Raw genomic sequence first — 27,413 nt, 5'->3', positions numbered from 1 at the left:
CGAACAAAACGACAGGTTGATTGAGAAAATACACACCTTTCCATCCCTATACCCGTGACTCTCCGATTATTCTCTATTTGATATACCTATACCTATTATGCTTGTGAGCACTTTTCAGTATAAGAGGTTCTTTGCTCAATATTAGTATACTGAGCGCCGATGAAAACTGCAACACTGCTATAATATGCAAAATTTAATGGTAACAGAAAATTTACAGAAAAAAATCTTTATTTCATTACAAAGGTATACATTTCGATAGTCGTTCCAGTGAGTTAGTCAAAGATTGACCGTGAATGGGGATGAGACAAACGCTTCAACGCTACCCCCCCCCCCCCACCCAAATTCATTTGTACGACACCTGCGTGGCATATGGCACCGAACCAGACGCTGAATTCTAACTGGCTGAACGTTCCTTTACTCCTCCTGAAGGGCAATTTCAAGTTCACGTCGATTTTGCGGTTGTGGCTGACGTCGTTTCACAGCTTGACCTAACTGGCTCCACACGTGTTCAATCGGACTGAGGTCAGGGGAGAAGGCAGGCCAGGGCAGTGTTTAAATATTCTGTTGATTAAGGAAGTCTGTGGTTAACTACGAAAGAACGATTTAACGGTAGTTTGTAAGACTTTTCGTCGATGTAGCGCCGTACCGTCAGATTACCGTTCACGATAACAAGGGGCGTCCTGCGGTCGAAGGATATCCCTCCCCACATAACACCATGACACTGCCACCACCCCAACGGTCACATTCGCGGACGCACGAATCGACGTAACACTCTCTCCGTCGTCACCACTCGCGAAATCTACCGTCACTATTACGGAGAAGGAAGCGGGATTGATCCGTGAACAGTACGCATCTCCATTGGCGCATGAGCCAACTTCGATGCCTCCGGGTCCACGTCAGGCGATTTTGACGTCGAAAGGTCTACAGGCTTTCAAACCGGCGCTACGCAAACGTCGGCGGATAGTAGAAACCGAAATTCGTCTTCCATTGATACCTATCGTTGTTCTGGCCGTTTGGGAGGCATTTTGAAGTGGTCAGGGAGATGGGTGACCCGGATGTAACGGTCTTGTCGATCGACGTCACTCGTTGCCTCCCAGGGCGCGGTCTATCATTCAGAGAACCAGTTTGAACGTACCGCTGATGAAGTCTCACAATAGTAGAAGGCGAACATCCCATTCTACGCGCAATTTCACACCGCGGAAGTCCGCCTGCCAACATACACATACTTCGTGACGCAGGGTATCGGTTAGTCGTGGCATCTTTTTCCAAACTAAAAAATCTGAATGTGGAAAACAGTCTTCCTATCCACAAGGACTGTACACGTGTAATGGGTAGACCAAGCGCGCATTTGTTTTTTTCTATATATATATATATATATTAAACGAAAAAAAAGTTTTAGTTTATCGTATATTAATTCCATCACAAGGATATTCAACATTTGTTTATTCTATATTTGTATATATAAGTCAATTAAATGCTACAAAAACAACGTCTTAATCTTGGAGTATAAGAAACCGGATAGGGGGTCGCTCTCGTAAAAATATACTTCCTGTAATATTCTGTTTGTATGTATTACATTTTTCGTCTTGTAGCTACTGTATAGAAATATATAACTTGAATAGCTAGTTTGATACATGCTATTGTTTACCACCATTGGTTCATACTTTTACGGCATGACATGTCATTCTACTTTGACCAGGTACTTGCGTTTAAAAAGGTTGTCTTAAAAATGAAATCGAACAGAGTTGTTCGTAATTCTATAAGTCAATATAATTACCAACACCTCTGTCCTATTATACTTTCTAAAGCAAAGTTTTACATGTGTTTTAAATGAAAATGTCTGTGACTTTGACAGCTATGTGATCACCGCCACTGCACTCAGAATGACATGTAAGCACTTATAACGTATTTATTGCAAGGCGAAGCTGACTAAATCATAAGAGGACATTTTCACACATGGACAATATTAAGATATTTTATGGTTTTGAAGGCAATGTCCTAATTTGGTTTAAAATATTTAAACAATCTTCAACATAGGGTTATAACTAAGAGTTTCTCCTCATCATTTCACCCGGCAAATGTGGGTGTCCTTTCCTTTTCCCAATTTACACAAATGACATACAGTGTAATTGAATGTATAACAAACGATAAACGACTATCTGCAGATGATACCTCTCTTTTTAAGGTCTCTACTTTAGATACACTAAATAGTCTAATGACCTTGGAAATATAAATAAATGATCTACAAAATGGGATATCAAATTCAACCCAGATAAAACAGAATCCCTTACATTCAGTCACAAAAGAAACATTATATGTATGAACGATATAATTTGACAGAACCACTAACAGATTTCAAAACATATAAACATCATCAATAATTACTTTTATTTATTTGTGTTGTACTTCTAACAATTATTTAACAATAACTTTTTGATCAAATATATATCGTTTGTATCTCATGTGACCAAAAATACGTATCTGATCCGATATACATTTATTATTATTAAGCGTTATTATATCAATTATACTGTTTACATTATATCATTGGTACATTTATCTACATTTATCCCATTACTATGCATGTTTCACAATGGAAAAACCATGTGATAAATTCCATAGCAGTTGGTAAGCATTTATTGTAAACACCTACGTCGCCTCCAATTGGTCAATTCCAAGATCTCTTGATTCCGATTGGCTCTCAACTGCGGGCTACCTTTCATAGCGAATTTTCTTTTAAATAGCATTGTACGCTAAAGCTCGTGTCTTTAAAAAAATTGAAAATTAACTAACGAGAGTTTGATAAACATGATAAACAACAGTCACTTGTTGGGGAACCTCTATATCTATACTAGCTAATTGTTATAATACTCTTTATTTGCATACATAAAAGTAAGAGGACAAGTGTAAATTAAGATTAAACATTATTTACATTATTTTCTGCAAAGATTTGCCTTCATCAATCATCAAGATGAATGCAGCACTCATGGAGAATCATTGAATCCAATAGGTGAATGACCATCGGCAAAATAGCCTACCTGAACTTTCTGGTTTGTATCCCTTTGGGTAATGGCAATTCCTTCATAGCTGCTGTGTCATCATTTCCTTATTATTATAAGTCTTGAACAACTAAATTACAATCCTTACATTGATATTACATCTGGTATTGTCATTACTGAAGAATATCCTTTATATCATTTTTCTATACTAAACTATACATGTACTTTTACACCGTTTATTTGAATATCTGCATTTTGTTGCCAAGGAAAGAACTTATATAGGTTTTGTCTGTTAATCCCTTTTCAATTAAATCTAATTGAAATTAAAAAAATGTTAAGATTGAAATTAGTTTGCATTACAAATAAAAGAAAACAGTGTTGTAGAAGTTTTTTCCTTGGAAGCATTTTGATATAACTTGAAAGTATTGTTTTAGTCCTTTTATTTGGACATCTTAAGTTACCTATTAAAGTGTTGTCTCAATCAATAAAAACAAGACTTTTCACATTATCAACATGCCTATATAAATATTACGGCAGGAGTTGTCAGCCGTAGTCATCAGTTAGGGAGGCTATTTTAATCTTGTGTCAAGTTTTACGCATTAACTCATATTAACTACATAAGCATATCGCTTTGAAACACAGACGTGACTATTCGTGTGATTCTAAAGTATCTGAAAAATCTAATCATTTTGTGTTGAAATGACCTTCATCACACGTGATCCGTTTTTATCAGCCAATGCATGACCTTTGATCTCTATGGCTGATTCCAAGAGGGAAAGCACATTCTCTGGAATAGTATCTGAATCGTGGTGTACATTGACCCAAACATCACCTGAAATGGTAATGAAAACAATAAATTGAAACTAGATTTGATCGCGAACAAACACGGGATTCCCTCCTAGGTAATAATATTAGTAATGTTATCGAACAAACGATCGCTTTAATACATTTTCCTTTCGCTTCGAATGAATGAATGAAGGAACGGGCGATCGAATAAAGGAAATAACGATCAACGAAAGAACTGACGAACAAAAGAAAGAACAACAAACGAATGAAAGAACGAATGAATGAAATAAAGAAGAAAGAAAGAAAAACGATTAGGGTTAGGGTTATTCCAGCTGCACATGGGTATTTGCGTGTATTTTCTTCAATCTGTCTATTAATCTTTCTGTGCACACGCCAATCCGGAAAGATATGACAGATACTGCCTATGACGCGCATAATTTCAGATAGATTTTATTAAGTCAGTCAGGCAAAACTACAAAGACGATTACAAATGAATATGCAGACAGACGAACGAGATGGATGGATGGAGGACAGACACGCACGATATATGATCACAATTTGAACACAAGGACGAACGGACAGCGCTGAAAAAGACAACCAGGACCCAAAGGACCCGAATCGTTCACCTGCTATCTGGTAATCCTGGTGCATACGGAATATTTTGTATAAAAGAGTCAGAATGAATGATCCGGAAATTTCAGCTGTCTAAACCTCTAGGTTCTTGATCAATGTCATTCATTTGAAGAAACTCGGTAGTCCTTCATCGCTGCATGCCACAGGTCTCTGAGCCGTTTGGTATTAAGAAAAAGTCGCTTAAAGATTTTAGTCTATTTGACCCCTGTGGCCTTAAATGAAAGTTGTTCAGATGCATAAATTTGATAGTCCATCATCCAACAGGCCAAATATCAGGTCTCTAGGCCTCTTGGTTATGAAGAAGAAGTTGTTTAAAGATTTTCGCTTTTTTTGACCCATGTGATCTTGAATTTAGGGCAAAGTCATTCCTTTGAACAAACTTGGTAGCCCTTCATCCCAGCATGTCGAACATCATGTCAAGGACAATTTCCAATCGTCACAACTTATCAAAAATTAATCAGTTTTGGATGAAGAAATTAAGAATTTTACCCTTTCTTATTTTATCCCCCAGACAGACTTGAAGTTCCAGACCAACTCCCATCTTCAGGAAATCCTTGGATTGAGTTCTTCCACCTCCGAGTTTCCAGGAAGCCTTACCGCATTTCAAAGCACCAATAGCATGCACATACCCTGTGATTGGAGTAAACAGACATATTGGATAATAGATGTAAGGTTTCAAGTTTAAAAAAGGGTGCTACTTAGCAGGACTTCGGCGCACACGATAAAGTGTATAATAATAATGGATGCAGCATGTGTGGTATTGATATCCAACCTCTATGATTTATCCAACACAAGCGATCATATTAAGGAGAGGGCGTGTATAGGCATGTTGCCTGTTGCCCTATTCCGATTGTCTTTAATATTGATGTCACAATCAAACATTCTGAATTGAAAAACGATAATATTATGCCAACATTGCACAAGAGGTCCAGTTGTCTGATCCTTCCGACGAATATGAAGTTGATCAAAACACAATTTCTAATCAATATTATTAATTCTAATATCTTAATTAGTGCGAATAGGAACTATGTGCTAGCCAGGTTAAAATTCAATAAAGGAATGATCTGACTGTTTTGCTATCTGATTATAGGACACCATTATTCAAATGTAGAAAGGTGAGATGAACACAAAATGGTTGCTATATAAATGACAGCACGGACATATACACATGAGGATTTCCTAAATTATGGCATGTGCGGGTGAATGTGTACAACAACCGTTTTATGAATGACTGGAAAAACCGGTGTTAATAACCGATGATAAAATGCTGAAGTCGGATAGTGGTTTGATAAGGAACATATTGATGGTTCATTGCATTCAGAGTGTAGTTATTAAAGCTGACAATGCAAGTTAAAATTATTAACATGATTTTTTTTTAAATAAGTATACTTGTTTTCCAAGAATCGTTTATGAGACATTCCCCGGTTGAGGACAGCCATTTTTGTTTTACATTCCGACGACTCACCGACCCCTATATAAAGCGCGTGAATCGACACACGTGCGCTCATTCATGTACCTATACACCTAGCAGTCCACAGGGTATATCACCTACAAATAGGTAAACAAAACCCTCACCTGTAAAACTATATGGGACTTTTTTTAGCAAGAAAACATGTCAACTCCTCTAAGTTGTCATTTACTTGTTTCCCAAAATAAAATTCCAACGCAAGTGAATAGAAATCCAAAAATAATCCGTCCACATATCTCCACGTATATCATCGTACCCGACGCACTCAACTGACCATATACACGTGACTACGTACCTGACCCGAACGAGCGACAACTATCAAGGACACACACGTGTCGTTGTACATGTACGTGTAAAACTTCGATGTATATTGAAGTGTTTTATTAGTTCGTATTGGACATATGTTGGGATATAGCTGACAATGAAATATTGTCAGGTGAGTGCAGTGTTTATTTTCAATTTGACATTGTTATTTGCAATATCGGGGCACACAAGGAAGAGCAGAGTATATAGAGAAAGCATAGAGTTCATGCTTATACCTATATAACTATAAATATTGGATGAGACTACCTCCTATGATTCCTAATGCTGTCCTAACATGTGGCATCGTCTAAGCAAAGTAACGGAGCAGGGGGAAAGGGAATGAACCTAACCTATCTCAAATTGGTAATATAGATTCTATAATTTTGAAGCCCGTTCTAATTTATCTTTAGTGAAAATAACCTCTAAACTAAGACCTGCCAACCTATACCTAACCTCTGGCCGGATGTAACGTTGATAAATGGACCCTACCTCGAGTCAATTTTCATTGAAAACATGAACATAGCGCACTTTTTACCACCGACCTCTTGAAAATAGACCGCCCATATAGATAAAGGACCCCATAAGGACCTCGCTTTTTTTTTACACAACACAACACACAGCACAACACCATGAAACCACAACACATCTCACAACACATCACAACATAACAACAAAACAAATAACAACAACACATAACACAACACACAACACAACCACGCAACAACAATACAACACCACCCAAAAACAACACAGTAAACACACAACAACACAACACACGACCAACATTACACAACACAACATCACACAACATAACACAACACAAAATCACACAACAACACAACACACACAACATACAACACAACAACAATACAACACCACCTAACAACAACAATACACAGCAACACAACAAAACACAGCAACACAACACCCGACAACAACACAACAACACAACATCACACAACACAAAACACATAATAAAACACACAACACAACCATAACCCACGCAACAACAATACACACACCACCCAAAAAAAACACAATAACAACACAACAACACAACACACGACAACATCACACAACACAACATAATACAACACATAACACAACACAAACACAAGCACCTAAAATGTTTAAATGAGGTATTTGTTACGATGATAACAATACCAAATTTCAATTCAAATCGAGGTGATTACGTAATTTAAATAACAAGTTTGTAGCAAACAGTATATAAATGTGAATGTACAGGATCCAGATTTCAACAGACCATCCGTTAGATAGTTTGTGCCAATTTTTCTCAACGGTCATTTTATCAACAGAATTTCCCTATCAATTTTCAACGAGGCATAACTTTTTCAACGGCATTCGGGGTGTCCGTTTATCAACGTTGAAAACAGGACCCGAGGTCCATTTTTCAGGACACCCGCAAAGGGGGTTATTAGTATCCGTGCAAGGCTTGGCCATTCTCACACGGGGACACCGTCTTTAAGTCACCGTCCGACGTGACTAAGTGTTAGTAGTTGTCGTGCTCGTGCTCGAGCAATTTTTTGGAATTTAAACACAAACCAAGTACAGACTCCATACAAAAAACTGTTCTTCTTGTCAATGTCTGCTGCTTTCCCTCTGTATTGCCATAGGACCTATCTTTCGACAACATAAACTCTGTACGTGACATTAGTTTTTTGTGAGGGAGTAGAGAATTTTATATTATGACGACTATAGAGAAGTTATATAGGTAAAGAGTGTGTTGAGGGCCGAAAGTGCATGAATTTGCAAACTATTAAATAAATAAATAGATAAATAATTTCTACGATAATGGACAACCAGAAGTGGGAATTGAAAACTGAGGGCAGGGATGGGGGATTGTATACGGGGTTTTGGGGGGGGGGTGGGAGGTGGTTTGTCCGATGGATGGGTTGTATTACCTATCAGTTCTCACCCCTAGTGTTTTATAGAAAGGTGCCCCAGCAATGGGGAAGAGCCAGGAAGAACTCCCGATGCCATCGAGGTTTAATGAGTTCCGATGGGTGTGTAGTGGGATGTGTTGGCAGGTGAGCTGAGGAAGAACTCCCCGATGGCGCATTTGTGTGATGTTTGAATGTATCCCTATAATTTTTTTTGCGACGTGATGTCAGTAAATTGATATATGTTTATATGGAGAAAAGGAATAGACATTAGTAATGGGGAGGAGTATTGTGCTATGTTCTTTGTGAGTAGAGATAGAGTGTGAGGATGCTAGTGGTGGGAGAAGATAGAATTTTTGGATAGTGAGATAGAGGACGTAGAAGATATAGGGGTAGAAAAGAACAGAAGTGTGGTGGCCAATCAGGTTCACCACCCCCGACCTATTTCTGGGCAACCACATAGTAAGGATATGGCGAATGGTTTTTGAATGGATTTCACACCTTAGATAGTATGAAGATAGCTGAGAGGGGTTGACGAAGTATGATGGCCATTCAGATCCCCCGCCCCGACCTATTTCTAGGCATTCAATAGTAAGGAAATGGTGACGGCTTAATTGAATGGGGGGGTTTTACTTACTTAGTTCCTGTTATGTTTTCGTTTATGGGTAACAGAGATGAGAGGAGAGAGAGAGAGAGAGATAGAGGGAGAGAAGAGAGAAGAGAAGGGAGAGAGAGAAGAGAGAAAAATGGTTTGGCCAAGGGTCCACCGCCCCGACCTATTTCTAGGCAAACCCATATTAAGAAATGGTGCCCGGTCCTACTGATTTGTTAACTGGATTATTCTAATTGTGTGAGGTAGTTTTATTAGTATATCTGTCATAAAAATCTATTGTTCTGAAAAAGGAGTTGTGTGGACTATGCTCTGTATAATTCCAGTGAAGCAGATACAATGGTTGAATGGACCTTATGGGAAAAAAGCTGATTATTGAGTTCCCTGAGAAGTTCTAGTTATAAAAATGTTGTAGAACAAAAGAAAAAACATGATCTAGTCTGGCAATCCATGGAATCTAATTCGTCCTTAAATCTTATAACACTGGTCTTCCCAAATTTAGTCCCAACCACTTTCGGTCTAATAGCCATTGAAGAGTGACTAAGGCTGTTTTGGTAAGAAACGTACAAATCAGTTACGTTTAGTGACCAAAGCTTCCCTAGCTTACTAACCCTATGTCACAAATCATTCTATTCGGAGGATGGCCGGCGGGGGGGTTGAATATAGTCGATATCAATCTTAAACAATATATCATCTTAACACATCTCGGTGATTGTTCTCGTTGGAAGGCATAGGCTAACATCTACGTAGATGCACCTATGCGGGTAGTCAGAGTTAACAGTATGTACCGGTTTGTTGAAGGGCCGAAAGACTAAATCTGATAGAATGACTGCCTTAAAATCTATATACCGATGATCCTAACCGATATGTTTGTGTGTCCCGTCAGAGACGATGACTATCATATAAGTTGCCATATTACCTTAGTCCATTTTATTGGTCTCATTTAACTGTTTTAGGTAATAGAAAGTTGATTTTGGATCTAAATTTAGTTCATTTTTTTTATGGTTTTGAAACCTCTATAAACATTCCCTAGATTAGAGTCAGGAAAGTTGTACTAATGATTCTGTCCAAAGCCTGCTCTTAAAGATGAGTTTTCCCTCCTGAGATTTATGGAATTCCGCCGGATTCACCTATACTAAGGTTGCTACGTATTACGTCTAGCTACACTGTGAGTACTTTATCGCATGTGAGATGCTATCATTCTCGGAAGAGTACGGAGGGCCAAAGCTTCATCCGTCCTGTATATATTCATACGTCGGATTTATTAATAATTAGAGCCTAGGAAGTCTCAACATGATTGTAATTTGTATCTGTGGTCGATAGTGTGTCGGGACTAACAATATCAATATTTCACTTTGTGTTACCGTCCTCAGTTTAGATAAAATCTGGTTTCCTAATTTTCTAGAGAAGGACAAAGCTACATAGCAGTGTTTATTTTCAATTTGACATTGTTATTTGCAATATCGGGGCATGTGTATCTGAGACAAGATTATGTGTCTGTCTTATCCACGTGTGTCAAGTGTCCCGTGCTTTATATAGGGGTTTGGCCAGTGAAGGTTACTAAGCAGAGCAAAAGAAAAATGGCTGCCACTTCCTTAGATACCACACTGTCATAACTAGGGGATGTCTCAGAAACAATTTTTGAAAAAAAAAATATTTCGTTATTATTTTTTTTTAAATTTCAACTGCATGTTTTTAACTTGCATTGTCAGCTTTAAGGTTCAAAATTATATATCCTGGCAATCCAATCTAATCAAAATACCCATGAAATTGAATTCTATCTTTCATATCATATCATGTCTCTCCAACATAGATCTAGTTTCAGTTGTACAAAAATATACAGTGACGATGACATATACCATTACCTCCATTTACTGAAACATTTCAAACGGAGAAGAGTCTTGTACCACTGCTCCTGTACCACCGCTGTCGCGGAAGAACATCATGGGTATTAATTACAATACGTACCCTCTTGTTGGAGTTGTAGTGTGGTGACCTTGTGTGCCTTAGGAAGTCCCGCTCGGAAGTCAGTATTTGGATCACACAGACGGTTGGCAGTATCCTCAGAAGCGCCCTGTGAGATGATCATTCTCCGGAAGCGGTCCAAAGCTTCACCGCTTCGTATCTTCTCCTTCATCATGTTCCGGGATTCTATCAAGGAGTTTGTAACTCCAGCTTTACACAGCAGACGACCCCCTATTTAAGATTTTCCCAAACATGTTTCGTTAAAAAAAGCTTGTTGAACTTATGATATATACATTGATTTTTATACTTTAAATAAAAAATTGGTTCATCGCATAAGCATAAACAATACTTCTCATTTGAACATGTTATTTATGTGAATATATGTCTAATTAACACAAAAATAATACAAAATAACTTGCTTTATCTTTGGTAGATACACATTCAGTATTCCGTTCCATAAAGGACATAGCGCCATGGACTTGCGGGCCGCAGTTAATTATTTTTAATAGTTTTATCTTCAAGTAAAATAAGAAGCACAAACTTTTCAGTTGTGGTAACTTTATAATAGTAAGTAACATTTGTAACTGAAGAAAAATACCGATTCGACTCTTGCTGATTTTTTATAGAGAAAACTACCTTTGGTTAGCGGTGTATATCATCTTTAACAAAAATCAGAGCGATAACGCATACAGATTTTTGTCAAATTGTATCATCATAAATGTCAAATTTCAGAAACACAAAGAAAGCTACAAATAAACGAAAGTGTAAAGTATTTTTTTCTTTTATTGTAACGTATAGACAAACAAATATTGTTAGCATATGTATAGGCAAATAATATGACATAAAATCAGGTTTCTACAGAAAACAAACCAGACCTAGCTCATACACCAGGTCTCTGATATCCTCACACCCTCTACATTGTATACACGTATTACGGTCTCCACACACGGGACAGGTCCATCGTAGACATCTGAGGGATTCCTCGATCTCTAAAGAGTTTCCGATCGCCAGTCCAATAGGATGGTCCATCTTCGTGATCAAGGCCATTGTGTCGATACCGAGACCATTGGAAATGTCAACCTATCCAAGATGAATTCCTTAGATATTTTTCTCTTCCTAATTCAACATGCTTAATATTATAAATATGTTCCTAAAGTAAATATAACGCAAACATTTTGAGCGCACCTGGCCCACCGGACCGGTTGGTTTATGTCATGGCGCGGTGTCCGTCGTCAGTCCGTCAACATTTTCATTAAATCCCTATTAGTAATAGGGTTCTGCATGGTATTATCTTGTCTCTGACCCTTCTATGGTAGGAGGGACGGAACCCAAAAAGGGAAATAGAAATTAATCTTTTAAATTGCTTCTTGTCACAGAGTTCTGCATGGATTGTAACGAAATTTAATCAGAAACATTCTCCGGGCAAGGGGAGGAGCAGAATGTGTATAAATCTTGGCTCTGACCTCCTTGGAGCAGGAGATGGCGGGCTCAATAGGAGTAGACTAGACAACTCCTTTAAATTTCCACTAGTCATACAGGTCTGCATGAATATAAATACATTTGGTCAGAAATGTCATGGGGAAAAGTGGAACAGAGTTTGCATAAATCTTGGCTTTGACCCCCATCCCCGGGGCTGGAGGGGCAGGGCCCGACAGAAAATTGAAAATAAATACCGAACCCATATTAAGAAGATTTTGTTGGCACAACAAACCAGGTGAACGATACAGACATTTAAGTATCGCCATCTGGCACACACTTGCAAATAGTAATATTATTTAACACATACAGTACAATGCAAGATAATAGTATTTATTAGGATTCAAAGTGAACAGTAATATTATTCTAGCATGTGTAGTGAAATGCAAGATAATAGTATTCATTAGGATAATGTTAGATTGTGAGTACAATATTAAAATAAATTCATAATGGAAATGGCGTACATCAATGGGTAGGATCTTTCTGAATCGCCATGCCTGTGAGTGTCATTATGCTTTGACTTTATCAGTAAACCAACAAACCATTAACTTGGCCAGTCCCTCCACCTCCTCCTCGTCCTCATATATGGCTGCTTCGCCACATTTCACATCGATAATGAGATGGTCTAATCGCTCCGCTGCCTTTTTTCCAACAATTGACGCTAAAATATTTCATATGCATTGTACAGATAAATTGACACATTTATTAAAGCTAAACTAAGGATAAACCTTAGATTTGATGTATTATACATTTCTATTTAAGCTTCCAAAATCGGAACAATCCCGTTCTTTTTGTACTCTGCTCACTATCATACGTCTATATAATCTAAATCAGTATTATTAATTTACGTTCAGGTTCATTTACATAAACTGCACTGCACTTGTTCCAGACAAGTTCTCAACTATTTATGTATACACTGTTTTCGAAAACTAAATTAATGCTAACAAACATTTGACATAACACCCTATACTTTTAACGTAATTCTTAAATTGCATTCACCCTGTCTTACGCCTACGCCATATCATACAAGTAGAGACAAAATAGCCTCAACAATAATGTTCATCTTTCTTTTAGTAAATCAGAACGTTCCAGTCATGCAACTGAATACAAAATGTATATACTTCGAATTTTATGTTATATGTACGACGTAAATAGTATTCTGAAACAAAACCTCAACTGTAAAAGTAATCTATCATTGTCTTTTGTTATCAAATTCAATAATAAATACTTACACGCTATCAGACCGCTGGTATCGACAGTATCAGTGACGTCACGGATACAGTATAATAGTTTATCTGCTGGTACCAAACTGTCTGTTTGTCCCACAATGCAGCACCCCACCTCCTCGACTTTGGTTTTTATATTCTTGACATTAAAGCTGACGGAGACACCGGGAATCGATTCCAGTTTATCAAGGGTCCCTCCAGTAAAGCCAAGTCCTCTCCCGGAAACCATAGGGATCTACAGGGGGATAGTAATGACTTGTATGGATAAACACCGTATAAACATGATGAAACGAGGCTAGAAAAGTCGGCATAAACAACAGTAATGAATGAAACAATGACGGAACCGACATGTAACTAGCGATATAAAATTCTGGAAAATAGCAATTCCTTAATAGGAATAAATATGATTATAAAATTATAAACATATTACACCTCAAAAATAACTACTGTTCTGAGTCGGCATCGTGTTAAAGTCATCCATTCAGAACAATTAATTTCCTCTTTTATTACTTTATAAATGCATTAACCTAAATGCATTTGTATGATTGATATCAGTGACTTACGACTTATATAATTACTACACTAATTTTACATACCTACATTTTACAAATATCCATGTATCTCAATAAAATCTATTTTTAATTAACATCAATGACAGCAATGTCTAATACACTTTATTTCTATGTCTATAAACAATTGAAGAATTCGGGTAAATGAGGATTGTATTCTTAACAACAGAGGAATGTATAATAATGACATTGGTTACTACTGTGAGACAAAGCTAATTACATGGTTCAATTACCAAAAGTTAATTTTTCCATTTTATGTTGTGGATACATATTTTGTTATACCGGTATTTTTTATTTCCAACAGGTGTTCATGTGGTTTCTGTGATCCAATGGTTACGGAATCGGAATCTACGGTCTGCTGTCGTGAGATATATTATGTCAATTGCATAGTTTTCAATAAAAAACATCTCTGTAAATTGTTTATATTATTATTAATTTTACCTATTGATATATTTATTATTATGAAATGTTACTTTCGTTGCAATATTTATATACATCACATCAATCCTCTTCTCGATATAATGTATTTATACGACTATACAGCCAGATACTATTACTGATACTATGCAATTATCTATTTAATAATGTGTACTGTAGCATTCGTATGAGTAATTAAGTAGCAGGCAATGGTGATGATAAATTGTCCTTAAGTTGTTACAAGTAAACACACATTTGAAACAGGCACATTCCATGTATAATGTTTACTAACAAACAGGGCTGAGTAATTATAACATAAATGTACAATAGATACCATTATCAGGTCATAGATAATAGGTCACCTTTTCAAACATGAATTAAATTGACCCTGAGTAATTTAATGCCTCCATATAATACATCTATTCACACAAATGATGATTTTCTGTCAGCTCAAACTCGACACTTATATAATGCAACCATGTATTTTGAATACTCTTCTTTTTTGAAAGCGAAAGAACTCGTTTAAAAAAAAACTTATTTTATTTTAACTGATTTTATTTCTGTGTGTTATAGCAGCCATTTATACTGACAGCCTGTAATTATTTCATATGAAACACAGGATAAGATAACTGTAAGTTTAGGTGTTTAGCTCTATTCATGTCCGTCTCATTAGCAGCAGTGAGCCAGTCGGTGAACCAGTGACGTGTGCTGGCTGACAGCCTCGTTATCGCAATAAATTTTTGCATATCGGTCAGATGCCCAGATGGCCCTATGTATAGCCTGGTATCTCAGTGTGTGTATTTGCCATCCCCATGGAGTGGGCTATTTCGGTGATCTTAAAGGGGGCCCAATCTATAGACAACTTATCACTTTTTGTGTCAAAAACCCTTTAAGTCGACAAGTTTAGTTTGTATTTTCGAGTTTATTGTCGAGTTTATAGTACGTACCTTCACACCACAACAAGCTAGGATAGGTACTAACACCAGGCTGACTTTGTCTCCGACACCTCCTGTGCTGTGTTTGTCTACTATCTTCCCTTTCCAACTGTCAGGCCAGGTCATAACCTCTCCGGACTTGACCATAGCATCTGTTAAACACATGGTCTCTCTCCTGTCTAGTCCTTTCCATTTGATAGCCATCAAAAAAGCCCCTGAAATGATTACCTCCATGGGATCACATATGCCGTACAGCGGGCTATATACACGAATAACAATTGTCATTATTAGGGTTGAAAACGAGGAAATTGAATTTCAGATTTCCACAGGAAAAGTAAGAGATGTAAGATCATTTAAAAATATCATGTTGCTCACCAATGGTCATTTACGATTATAAACATAAACGAGATGAAAGGGCGGCGATGTGGTGATTAAGCAAATGCGAGGCATCAAAGAAAATCAAAACGGTGGATATTCAAAGAGGATTCCCGTATTTAGCACACATATATCTAACATAATTTTAGCTATAAGTTTATTCTTGAGCTGATGCAAGTCTGAGTTTTGAAATATTTAGGATGGCTTTAAAACAAAATATTATATCAATGTATTGATTGACTACAATGCTAATCTTTGAGGATGTGTTGTTCGGGTGTGAAGCTACTTACCGATTTGTTCTCCTTCAACATTGCCCTCCACAATCTTTCTTACGAAACTTCTAATATCTTGGTCAGTCAGCCGTTCTCCTCTCGTCTTCATCCTTATCAGTTCCAGTATACTGTCGCCCATTTTATAGTCAGGTAATGCTGTGTTCGTTTTCCCAGTTTTAGAAATATCGTCATGAACTATCACGCATCACTGTGGAGATGTATAATATGGTTAACTAACATGCCCCGCTCAATATATTAAAAAAGGCGATCACGTGATGTTGAGTCATTTACAATACCCTAGATAAACATTGTTCTAAATGCATGAATATATTGTAGATTTAATAAAGGTATATCCAAGTATCAATAAGTTTGATCAGCAGTATGTCAGAATGTCTTATCAACAAAGCTTTGTGTATATCTACATGTTCAGAGGTTTTGTTCAGTTGAACGCTTTAATCAATAACATTACGTTTGGTGTATTAGCATGTTATTTTCTGATAATTATCTCTAAAATTACATATGAAATTCAATTGGAGATATTTCATGATTTACATTCAATATTTACATTTAACCAATTTTAACATTAGGATTCTAGGATACGACTGACAGTTTAAATAAACTCGTATTCTGTTATTTAAACGCTGATTATATTTTGTAATAAAACACTGTCTACAGCGAAAGCGACAAATTCCTTTCCTCTGACTATTGATTTGGCCTTATCAGTATTGAGTAAACAGTTCTACCTCTTGTTACGTTGGATTCTCTACACAGCTTCGTATGGAGTGAGTGGCTTGTTGAAGGTTTTTTTTTATTTGAAAAAGGAAATGCACTGTTCTTGTGGTCGTCTCCCGTTGTGATAACTTTGGTATTGGCCAACTCTCGTAAGACATATTATCAGCACTGGATAGACTAGACTTTTATTATGTTGATATTAATGTTATCTGAGTATTCAGCGTGATGGATTTGTCATCTTTAAGTTTAATTCAAATTATTTACAAACGACTGATCCATACGCACAACATTATGATGGACAGTATCACATCATGAAAGGGATTATGTTGAAAATATTACACAAGTCTGTCTTTTGTGAGTAAGGTTATACTTTATTGTGATAAGGATGTCAGAATGAAATTGGATATCTGCGACATAGTTGCTTGTGGCAGCTAACAATAAAATAATAAGCACAAAAGAGCAAAAAACGTACAAAAACACAATACTGTGTGTACAACACATAACAAATTTGGAATAGTGTTCACACTCAACTTGAAATGAAGGACTGAAATATCGGTTAATGCACATTATGTGATTTTCTTTAATATAAATGTTCCCATAGACAATGGTGAAAAGTTTGCTTAATACATAATTACAACTCTTTCGTTTCGTACATGTATTATTATTTTTCTTACATTTTTTGGGAATTTTTTGTTACTGTACGTTATAAGTTGCCTCTAACAGCGCTGTAATATATATCAAATTTCAATATGACAAGTTATCTAGTTCAGTAAGTCAATAATATAGGACGGCTACATGTTTTTGATTTACGGAAATGATTAAAAGGCGATGTTTTTTTTTTAAATTCGCATTTCATTTTATGTTCATCTAATGCTGAGGATTAGTAATCTATATTCGTTTCAGATGATAAAAAATGTTTTGAAAGTGTTTTATGCAAAACAATATACTTCCGTTTAGAAGTTACTAAATATATTTCTCTATCTCTCTGCTAGAACCCAGCATTTCCACAGTTGCTTACTTGTGTTCTGACTTGGATAAAACTAGAGGTGCACGTAGTCTACAAATCTTTCACAAGTAGCCCAAGATACTCTGGTCCTGACACTTAGACATTATGACAGATAGATGTCTGGTGTGGCCCAAGATACTCTGGTCCTGACACTTAGACATTATGACAGATAGATGTCTGGTGTGGCCCAAGATACTCTGGTCCTGACACTTAGACATTATGACCTACAGATGTCTGGTGTAGCCCAAGATACTGTGGCACTGACACTTAGACATTACGACCGATAGATGTCTGGTGTAGCCCAAGATACTCTGGCCCTGACACTTAGACATTATGACAGATAGATGTCTGGTGTAGCCCAAGATATCTGGTCCTGACACTTAGACATTATGACCGATATATGTCTGGTGTAGCCCAAGATATTCTGGCCCTGACACTTAGACATTATGGCCTATGTATGTCTGGTGTAGGCCAATATACTGTGGCTCTGAAACTTAGACATTATGACAGATAGATGTCTGGTGTAGCCCAAGATACTCTGGCCCTGACACTTAGACATTATGACAGATAGATGTCTGGTGTAGCCCAAGATATCTGGTCCTGACACTTAGACATTATGACCGATATATGTCTGGTGTAGCCCAAGATATTCTGGCCCTGACACTTAGACATTATGGCCTATGTATGTCTGGTGTAGGCCAATATACTGTGGCTCTGAAACTTAGACATTATGACAGATAGATGTCTGGTGTAGCCCAAAATACTCTGGTCTTGACACTTAGACATTATGACCGATAGATGTCTGGTGTAGCCCAAGACACTCTGGCCCTGACACTTAGACATTATGACCAATAGATGTCTGGTGTAGCCCAAGATACTCTGGCCCTGACACTTAGACATTATGACAGATAGATGTCTGGTGTAGCCCAAGATACGCTGGGCCTGACACTTAGACATTATGACAGATAGATGTCTGGTGTAGTCCAAGATACTCCGGCCCTGACACTTAGACATTATGACCGATAAATGTCTGGTGTTGCCCAAGATACTCTGGCCCTGACACTTAGACATTATGACAGATAGATGTCTGGTGTAGCAAAAGATACTCTGGTCCTGACAATTAGACATTATGACCGATAGATGTCTGATGTAGCCCAAGATACTCTGGCCCTGACACTTAGACGGTATGACCGATAGATGTCTGGTGTAGCCCAAGATGCTGTGGCGCTAAAACTTAGATATTATGACCGATAGAAGTCTGGTGTAACCCAAGATACTCTGACCCTGACACTTAGACATTATAACCAGAGTATTTTGGGCTACTTTACAAGATGTCTTGATGTATGGTTTGAGACTCCTACAAATGTAACATGGATGGTGGATTTGTCTTTTTACTTTTTTTAATAGTTTTTGGTTTTTATCTTTCTTGTTTAAAACATTATCCTATTACATATTTTTATTAGTGTAAAATGAGTTAAACACATGTTACAAGCAAGAATAACAGAAATGAGAAACCAGCAGCTAAATTCAAAACACAATTTAATTATATATACAATATTATACAGAGATGGTTTACAATATCTAAAGCAATTGGTGGTGGTACAAGAGTAATACGATGATTTAAAGTGTTACTTATCTGTATGCGAATGTCCTGGTATAATCCTTGATCCTTCCAGGTTGCAAATTAACAATAATCACAAATCCACGAGGAAAATGAATATCCACAGATAAATTCACAATAGCTCTCCCAATAAAATCTAATATGGCACTGTACAATTCTTGATAGGTCTCATTACAGGTCTCATTACAGTTCTGATTAGCCTTGGACAGCTGGAGTATATATAGCTAAACTCTAATTCAAGAATATTTGAGAACTTTCTACTTCTAGAAATATCTAACTAAAAACAGTAAACAAATAAACACACAGAACTTTCTGGAAATAGATCAATCTAGATCATTACTTATAATCAACATGATTACAAACAAGAATGTTTATACATGATATTATTCTAGAAAGTTCTATAGCCTAAATTAATGATATGAACTTTATAATGATGTATCCATAATAAAGCTATAGGAGTTATCTCCCTTATCTACTAACTACATGTATTTAGTGTCATACATAACAACAAATACAATGCACGTATATTACTTACCACGATAGAAGTTGCTGAAATGATAACATCATAACATAAATAGGACGAAGTCTTTGTGACACATTTAAACATGGGGTATATTCGGCAAATACATTGCAATAATATCTGCTTATCTTTACATGTCAAGATATCTGGATTTGACAATATAAGGTTGGATGTAAATGTATCTCTACTTTAGATAATATCTAGTAACTATTATAATGTTTATAAATAGCATCGTTTTTATCATTATATGCTGCTTAAGTTTACTCACCTTCATACACTTTCCATGAAGTCCAGATTTTTAAATTGGATGGAGAATCACGTGACTCAAAATGATATGTTTCATGGAAATTTGGCGACAAATCTTGCCACTCCTGACATATTTTCTAGACAGGACAGCTTATATTACCACTCAATCCTTGAAATTCAAATCAGCAATTTTAGCGGAAAAATCTTCATGGACAGTGAAGAGTTTACTTACAAATCTACATTTACTTTACTTTTTTTACGTTAGTTCGCGTGTATAACACTATTAAAACTTGTTATTGAGGTATATGATTCCATTGCCGAACCTGATCTTAATGCAGATTTAATGTAAACGATGTTCTCAAACAATGCTGAAATTCATAGAAATGTATGTGTGTTTGAAAGGGGATGTCCTGAAAACATTTTTCTTTGGGCAGACAGAGGAGAGACACAGTCACACAGACAGGCAGACAGACAAGTGAATTCAATATACGCCACCCCTCTTTGTTGCATGGGGATGGGGTTGGGGTAAGGTATTGCAATGCTTTAATATTATTATCTCTTTAAAGATATACTTCATCATTTTGAAGTATGTTCAATGTGTATTAACGAAAATATAAATATTTATAAAGCCGTTTTGAGTTTTGGGGGCAAAATCTTATTTTATACTATTTATTATCTATTTTTGTGTATAGCCCAGTTAATGACTGTTATTTTATTTACCCTCAGTTTTCACTAAAATTACCTAAATTGATTCTTTTAACGACATTGTGATAAGATATTTATCTGAACGTATTATATAAAGCATTCTGCTATACATTAATAAGATGAATTAGCTATGTCATTTACTTTTAAACTTTAAGGTCTGGCTACAAACGCATGAATTAGATATGTCATTTACTTTTAAACTTCAAGGTCCGGCTACAAACGCATGAATTAGATATGTCATTTACTTTTAAACTTCAAGGTCTGGCTACAAACGCATGAATTAGATATGTTATTTACTTTTAAACTTCAAGGTCTGGCTACAAATGCCGGTATTCGAACATATAACTTTTGACTCCTTACCTTGACCCCACCGCGCATGGCAAAAATGATATCATCATTTTTGCGAAAGAGGATGAATTACTGAACATTTTGGTAAATGGGTGTCAACCTCCATCAAGAAAAGCGCATGGAATCCCAAAAATCCTACATAAACCACCAAACAGATGATACCAATACAGAGCTGGTTTTAAAGTATGTATAACAAATGCACCCTATTTAACCATACAGGTAACACGGAAGTAAAAACACAGGTGGCATGGGTGTTGATCACAGTCATTGGAATATCCTTAAATAATGTTAAAAGTTTTATAGACTTATAAATAGAGCGTACATGTTGAATACTACTGATGTATATATAGCCATGAATTTGGTGTTTTTCACCATTTCCCCGGAACTGTCAGAATGTCGTGAGTATACTTCCTTTTTTGTATATTTTTGTCTGTTTTAAAATGGTTTTTAAAATCAATGTTTATAAATAGATGATGATGTGCTAATTTTCAAATGAAAGGATAAACAAATAGCAAACCATGACTGATGATATTTTTATCATTATATATGAGAGTACATGTACCCGGCACAGCGTTGACATTACGTGGGTGAATTATATACATGTACCTTGACATATACGTATGCTTTTAATTTTCATACGTTATTCAATGTTGGATAGCCTGATATAGGATTAATTATTCCTAAATAAATATTATTGCGTAATTATGTCTTGACAGCTTTTCCCTTAAAGCTTACTTTGTATACGCGGGATATATCATACAACGTGTTCTCAGCTATGATCTTGATTTCACATCAATTACAATGCAATTAATCATCTTTATTTTCACGGTAATAAACTCATATAAAAATATCGAAATGATAAAAAGACACAAATGTTAAAAGACAAGACCCCTTTATCAGTTTTTTAAAATAAAAAGAATAATTCATTGAAACCAGGAAGTTTGAAGTTGGAAATTCCTGACCTATTTAAGGGTCGAAGTTCAAAGTTGGGTTGTAGAGGCACAACAGGTACACTATAATTTCCTTATATCGATTCCGTACTGTTGTGTAACAACTAGAGGGGAAATTGAAGAGCGCCGTCCAAACAATTATGTCTGTTAATCACGGTATTTTTACGGTAATCGTTTAGACGAGGACAATTGTTTGATCAAACATAAAACTAAAGCTTTTTATGAAGGGTCAAAATACAGGATACAAACACTTACAACTCCTCCTCACTGAAATAAAATTTATGACGACTTACATTGGGCTCATCACCTTACATAAATTTCCTTTTTACAGCGACAACCTGCCGCCGTGTCTTCCACCAGGAAAGACCTACCATGCGTACTTCATATACATGTGCGAGTCGCAGGACAGTAGAGTGGCCTTTGACATTGTGCGCATTCTCGAAGAACAGCATGGCATGAGACTTTGTCTTCGAGATAGAGATTTCCTACCGGGTTTAGCTATTGTGGATAATATCGATTTATGTCTTCAAAAGTCATTTAAGATCGTCATTCTTTTGTCAGAGAAATCTCTGGCGTCTGAGTGGGTTGAACATGAATTGAATGTGGCTATGTACTTGCATCTGAGTAAGGATGGTGGGCTTCAACAACAGATCATTCCGTTAAAACTTGATGCATGTAAGTTGCCTCCCAAAATTGCCTTCATACATCCTTTGAGCATTGAGAACGTAGAAAAAGACATCTGGATGAATAAACTCTATTTATCCATTGTCTGTACCCAAGGACTGGAACATCTATATGGACGAGGGATAAAGCTTGATGATTGCATACCTCAGCAGAATGGTAAATATACATAATATAAGAAATACATGAAATTTTATGAAGGATGCACATCACAGTGACCAAGTTAGTCAAATGTTCTGATGAAATCACGCGAACCTAGAGGCGCAAAAATGTGAAATGCATAGTCAGCAGTTCTTTTAATGTTTAATGCATATTTTTTTTAGAAATGATTTCTGTTCGTTTTAAAAGTGCTGACATCAGACCCATTTTGTCTCCATTATTAGGTCCATATATGACTTTAGGGTAGTACACTATTCAAGAATTAATTCAAAGCTAACCACAATTAAAATATAGGAGTGAATTTGTCGTCAATATATTCAGATTTACACTGAGATACGACAGAACGACCCAATACCATCCCTCTAACGGAATTCTTGCTTTTATATTCTTTATATTGATTTACCGATCTATTAAAAGATGACAGTCCTTTAATAATTGATTTGCTGTTTGATGCCAGTTCGTGAACAAGGTCACGTGTGTTTTTTTCAATATTTACATAGTTGTTTCTTTTACTATCATTTTAGCAATACATATAAGTGAAAATCTACAACATGCCATCTTAAGGACAATACAAACATCACTATTTGTCCTTATAGTCTAAATATTCAGATTTACACTGAGATGCCACAGAACGAACCAATACCCTCCATCCACTTTCACCACATTTCTAACGAATTCCTTGCTTTTACATGCTTTATTTACTGATCTATTAAAAGATGGGAGTGCAATAACAATTGATTAGCTGTTTGGCGCCTCTTCGTGGTCATACGAACTAATTGTTGGAGCTTAGACGGAAGTAACTCATTTTCAATATTTGCATGGCTGTTTCAGTTTTAGCATTTTTAGCAACATATATAAATGAAAATCTACAACATGCCATGTTGAGGACAATAATACCTTAGGTGTTATTAGTGGGTTTGTTATTGTGATCTGTGTAACGCGTCTGATATCCCAATAGATAGACCACACAATGCTTTACAGTTCATCTGAATTGAACCTTATCGCGCTACCTTCAGGTCGTCAGACGTAGCCATGAACAAACCTCAGCTTCTGTAGACGGTATATCACAAATATGATAATGTTATTTTCATTATTTGACATGTTACTTATCATTTACAATGTTATATTGGATTTGTGCATGGATTTCCAGACATCGTTGTCAGTATACTACTTGAAGTCGCAGATTCCAAAGAGTACATGTATTTATATAAAATAATGATATAATTGTTTATTTCCAGGAGCAAATGGTGGTCATGAAATGTATTCGCCACAGAAAAACCTTTGTGCTATTGGTACAGTGTTGTCTGCTGGGACAATAGTTGCCAAGTGTTTCCGTGCTGGCGATAGCTATGTGATTACAACGGCGACGGCGGCAAGGCAACTTCCGGGTAATTATATTTTATTATATATTCTGCATATGATAATTATCATAACTGATTGGTAGCTATATTATATCACATGTTCTATAAATGATAATTAGCATAATAACTGCTTGATAACTATATTATATCACATGTTCTATATATGATAATTAGCATAATAACTGCTTGATAACTATATTATATCACATGTTCTATATATGATAATTAACATAATAACTGCTTGATAACTATATTGTATCACATGTTCTATATATGATAATTAGCATAATAACTGCTTGATAACTATATTATATCACATGTTCTATATATGATAATTAATATAATAACTGCTTGATAACTATATTGTATCACATGTTCTATATATGATAATTAGCATAATAACTGCTTGATAACTATATTATATCACATGTTCTATATATGATAATTAGCATAATAACTGCTTGATAACTATATTGTATCACATGTTCTATATATGATAATTAGCATAATAACTGCTTGATAACTATATTGTATCACATGTTCTATATATGATAATTAGCATAATAACTGCTTGATAACTATATTATATCACATGTTCTATATATGATAATTAACATAATAACTCCTAGGTATCTACATGTATATTATATCACATGTTCTAAGTGTCAAAAATACTGATAACTAGGGTTCTTTTATAGATCATAAAACAAATCAGGTAGAATTCCTTAATCAGTTTAATTCAACACATCAATTAACCTCTAATAGTTCCAAAGTTTAATATGATATTTTATGAAACTCGACATGGCTCGCAAAAATGATATTTATAATCTATGTGTTAGTCCTGAAAACAATATATTTTTTAACAGGAAGCATGACAAGACGAAGGATAAGTGGGTGTGTTGAGTTTCCCCGAAATGATTCAACTAAACAGAAAGAAAAATTCCGTCTGAAATCTCTAAAGTTTATAGATGACAATTTAGATATCGCTGTCATCAAGTTAGAGAGAACGTTATTTAGAAGATTTCCCGAAAGACTACAACTACCATCTGAATCTAGATCTGGGACAACAGACAATTTTACGGACATCAACGAAAGTTGCGAGATGGGAAGTCCGTGTGCCGTGGATGGTGACCTGATAGTGCACGCCATGAGTTTAGAATCTGGGGATGGAAGTACAACAGTCAAGGCTGTCAAAATGGAGGCATTTCTGAACGCCTTAAGTCAATCAGATTCATCTCATCTGTTAGATAAATTATAAAAGGACAAATGTAGTATTGTTGAAGGAATGCATGTCCCCTGCTAGTCCCCACAAGTTGTCACATAGACTTTAGCATATTTTAAGTAGCAGTGACCTTTGTCAAAATCAATCGATACCGAGCTGTGCTTTCTCCTAAGCTACCATTGCATAGGTGACCCGCGGTTGATTGCACTACACAACGCTCCACTTATCACCCGTGGGACAGCTCAATCTCAGAGCACCACCTCAACGACGTCCCTCTATAAATAGAAACCATTCAACATAACTCTTCTTAAAAATGAAAACTCTTCAGTTTGGAAGGAGAATATTTATGGACATCAATGTTGTTTTATACAGCCTATGTGAAGCGTATGTTACCTCCAATCTCATTGGCAAAACAATCGGCAGGGACATTGACAAAAGCAATGCTCTGAGGTCGGGCTGTCCCAGTGCAATTAACCGGCGGTCACCGACGATGCCATTGCACGAAGATCCAACTTTTTTTTCAATTGTTATGACCCAGAATAACAGAAATGAGAAACCAGCAGCTAAATTCAAAACACAATTTAATTACATATACAATATTATACAGAGATGGTTTACAATGTCTAAAGTAATTGGTGGTGGTACAAGAGTAGTACGATGATTTAAAGTGTTACTTATCTGTATGCGAATGTCCTGGTATAATCCTTGATCCTTCCAGGTTTTAAATTAACAATAATCACAAATCCAGGAGGAAAATGAATGTCCACAGATGATTTGTAAAGTTCCAGGCAATATGAATAAATCCACACAAAGTGTTGTAATAATCCACAGATAAAGTCACAATAGCTCTCACAATAGAATCTAATACGGCACTGTACAATTCTTGATACGTCTCATTAAAATATCTAACTAAAAGCAGTAAGCAAATAAACACACATAACTTTCTGGAAAGATTTGTTTATACATGATTATATTCTAGAAAGTTCTATAACCTAGATTAATGATATGACCTTTATAGGATGTATTGATAAAAAAGCTATAGGAGTTATCTCCCTTATCTCATAACTACATGTATTTAGTGTCATACATAACACAATCCATTAAGTTATCGTCAAGAAACCGACATCCGTGGAGACAGACAGACGGACGGAGACGAACACTGTTACATTAGTCACATCTGGTTTTACTGATAGTGGACTAAAACGAGTTCAAGATGACTAGGTCGCATCAAAACTAGAGCTGATTCTTTTTATTATTATCTTGTGATTACTTATCTATTTACATTTTAGAGACATTATTCGAGTTCGAAAATGTGACGACTATTAACTTTGACTATCGACGTATAGAACCGGGAAACGGCTTATATAAGTGTGCATGTGGCCATTGCATTGATATACAAAATTATTATCTCGATTAAGCCTTATAAACTAGGTTTAAATAGATGTATATCAAATATCATGCCTGTATACGAACGGCGCGTAATACTTAAGAAAACTTTGATGCAAGGCATCAAATCGGCCGCAACTACTTTGGGAATACTAAATGCTGATGAAATGAGAATAACCACTGGTGTTTTCAATTTCATGCAAGTTTATTGTATGGGGTTAACATTTGAATAAAAAAAATATATATATTAATTAAGCAGAATGCTGACTAGCTTTACAATACTATATGTCACTTTATACATAAAATATAAAAAAAATGCCATTTAAGTAATGTAATGAAGAATGCTAGAATAAACACTGTGACAAATGAATTACAAAATTATTTTTGTAATTTTTAATACCTTTTGAATTATAAATTGAAATGTTTCCAAAAAATTTGCTTATTACGAAAGAAAAAGCATGTCACCATTTTTTGAACTGATGTAAGTAATAATGAACTTAACTCTTATTTTTCCATTTGATACTATGATGATATCTAAGAA

The 27,413-nt window shown here is 35.9% G+C and overlaps 2 protein-coding genes across 4 annotated transcripts; one reads left to right on the top strand and one right to left on the bottom strand.

Moving 5' to 3' along the window:
* Positions 1-347: 347 nt before the first annotated feature.
* LOC138306433 (thymidine phosphorylase-like) lies at positions 348-21,276 on the bottom strand. Of its 2 annotated transcripts, XM_069246903.1 has the most exons (11): positions 21,126-21,276; positions 20,083-20,229; positions 19,830-19,843; positions 15,954-16,143; positions 15,301-15,503; positions 13,374-13,602; positions 12,684-12,802; positions 11,541-11,745; positions 10,669-10,896; positions 4,908-5,048; positions 348-3,831 (listed from the first exon to the last, which is right to left on the bottom strand). In XM_069246903.1, the coding sequence occupies exons 4-11, from the start codon at positions 16,072-16,074 to the stop codon at positions 3,680-3,682; spliced, it is 1,398 nt and encodes a 465-aa protein (XP_069103004.1). In that variant the 5' UTR covers positions 16,075-16,143; positions 19,830-19,843; positions 20,083-20,229; positions 21,126-21,276; the 3' UTR covers positions 348-3,679. The 2 variants fall into 2 exon arrangements, with proteins under 2 accessions (XP_069103004.1, XP_069102998.1); XM_069246897.1 differs by having other exon boundaries at positions 19,830-20,229.
* LOC138306449 (uncharacterized) lies at positions 21,107-27,111 on the top strand. Of its 2 annotated transcripts, none has more exons than XM_069246913.1 (4): positions 21,107-21,296; positions 22,395-22,903; positions 24,142-24,291; positions 25,131-27,111. In XM_069246913.1, the coding sequence occupies exons 1-4, from the start codon at positions 21,202-21,204 to the stop codon at positions 25,520-25,522; spliced, it is 1,146 nt and encodes a 381-aa protein (XP_069103014.1). In that variant the 5' UTR covers positions 21,107-21,201; the 3' UTR covers positions 25,523-27,111. The 2 variants fall into 2 exon arrangements, with proteins under 2 accessions (XP_069103014.1, XP_069103016.1); XM_069246915.1 differs by lacking the exon at positions 21,107-21,296 and adding an exon at positions 21,342-21,511 and having other exon boundaries at positions 25,131-27,109.
* The last annotated feature ends 302 nt before the right edge of the window (positions 27,112-27,413 follow it).

Source organism: Argopecten irradians, chromosome 1, assembly GCF_041381155.1.
Source record: "Argopecten irradians isolate NY chromosome 1, Ai_NY, whole genome shotgun sequence".
NCBI classification, from domain to species: Eukaryota; Metazoa; Mollusca; class Bivalvia; order Pectinida; family Pectinidae; genus Argopecten; species Argopecten irradians.
This window is presented reverse-complemented; position numbering and strand designations above follow the sequence as displayed.

Bases quoted from the DNA above. Each gene is read 5' to 3' on its own strand.
- LOC138306433 (XM_069246897.1), bottom strand. From the start codon at position 16,074: ATGGGCGACAGTATACTGGAACTGATAAGGATGAAGACGAGAGGAGAA. The intron at 13,603-15,300 runs GTACGTACTATA...ATCCCCCTGTAG, and splicing joins TAGCTTGTTGTGGTGTGAAG to ATCCCTATGGTTTCCGGGAG. The intron at 3,832-4,907 runs GTAAAATTCTTA...TTACCATTTCAG, and splicing joins GGGGGATAAAATAAGAAAGG to GTGATGTTTGGGTCAATGTA.
- LOC138306449 (XM_069246913.1), top strand. From the start codon at position 21,202: ATGGGTGTCAACCTCCATCAAGAAAAGCGCATGGAATCCCAAAAATCC. The intron at 21,297-22,394 runs GTATGTATAACA...TCCTTTTTACAG, and splicing joins AATACAGAGCTGGTTTTAAA to CGACAACCTGCCGCCGTGTC. The intron at 22,904-24,141 runs GTAAATATACAT...GTTTATTTCCAG, and splicing joins TTGCATACCTCAGCAGAATG to GAGCAAATGGTGGTCATGAA.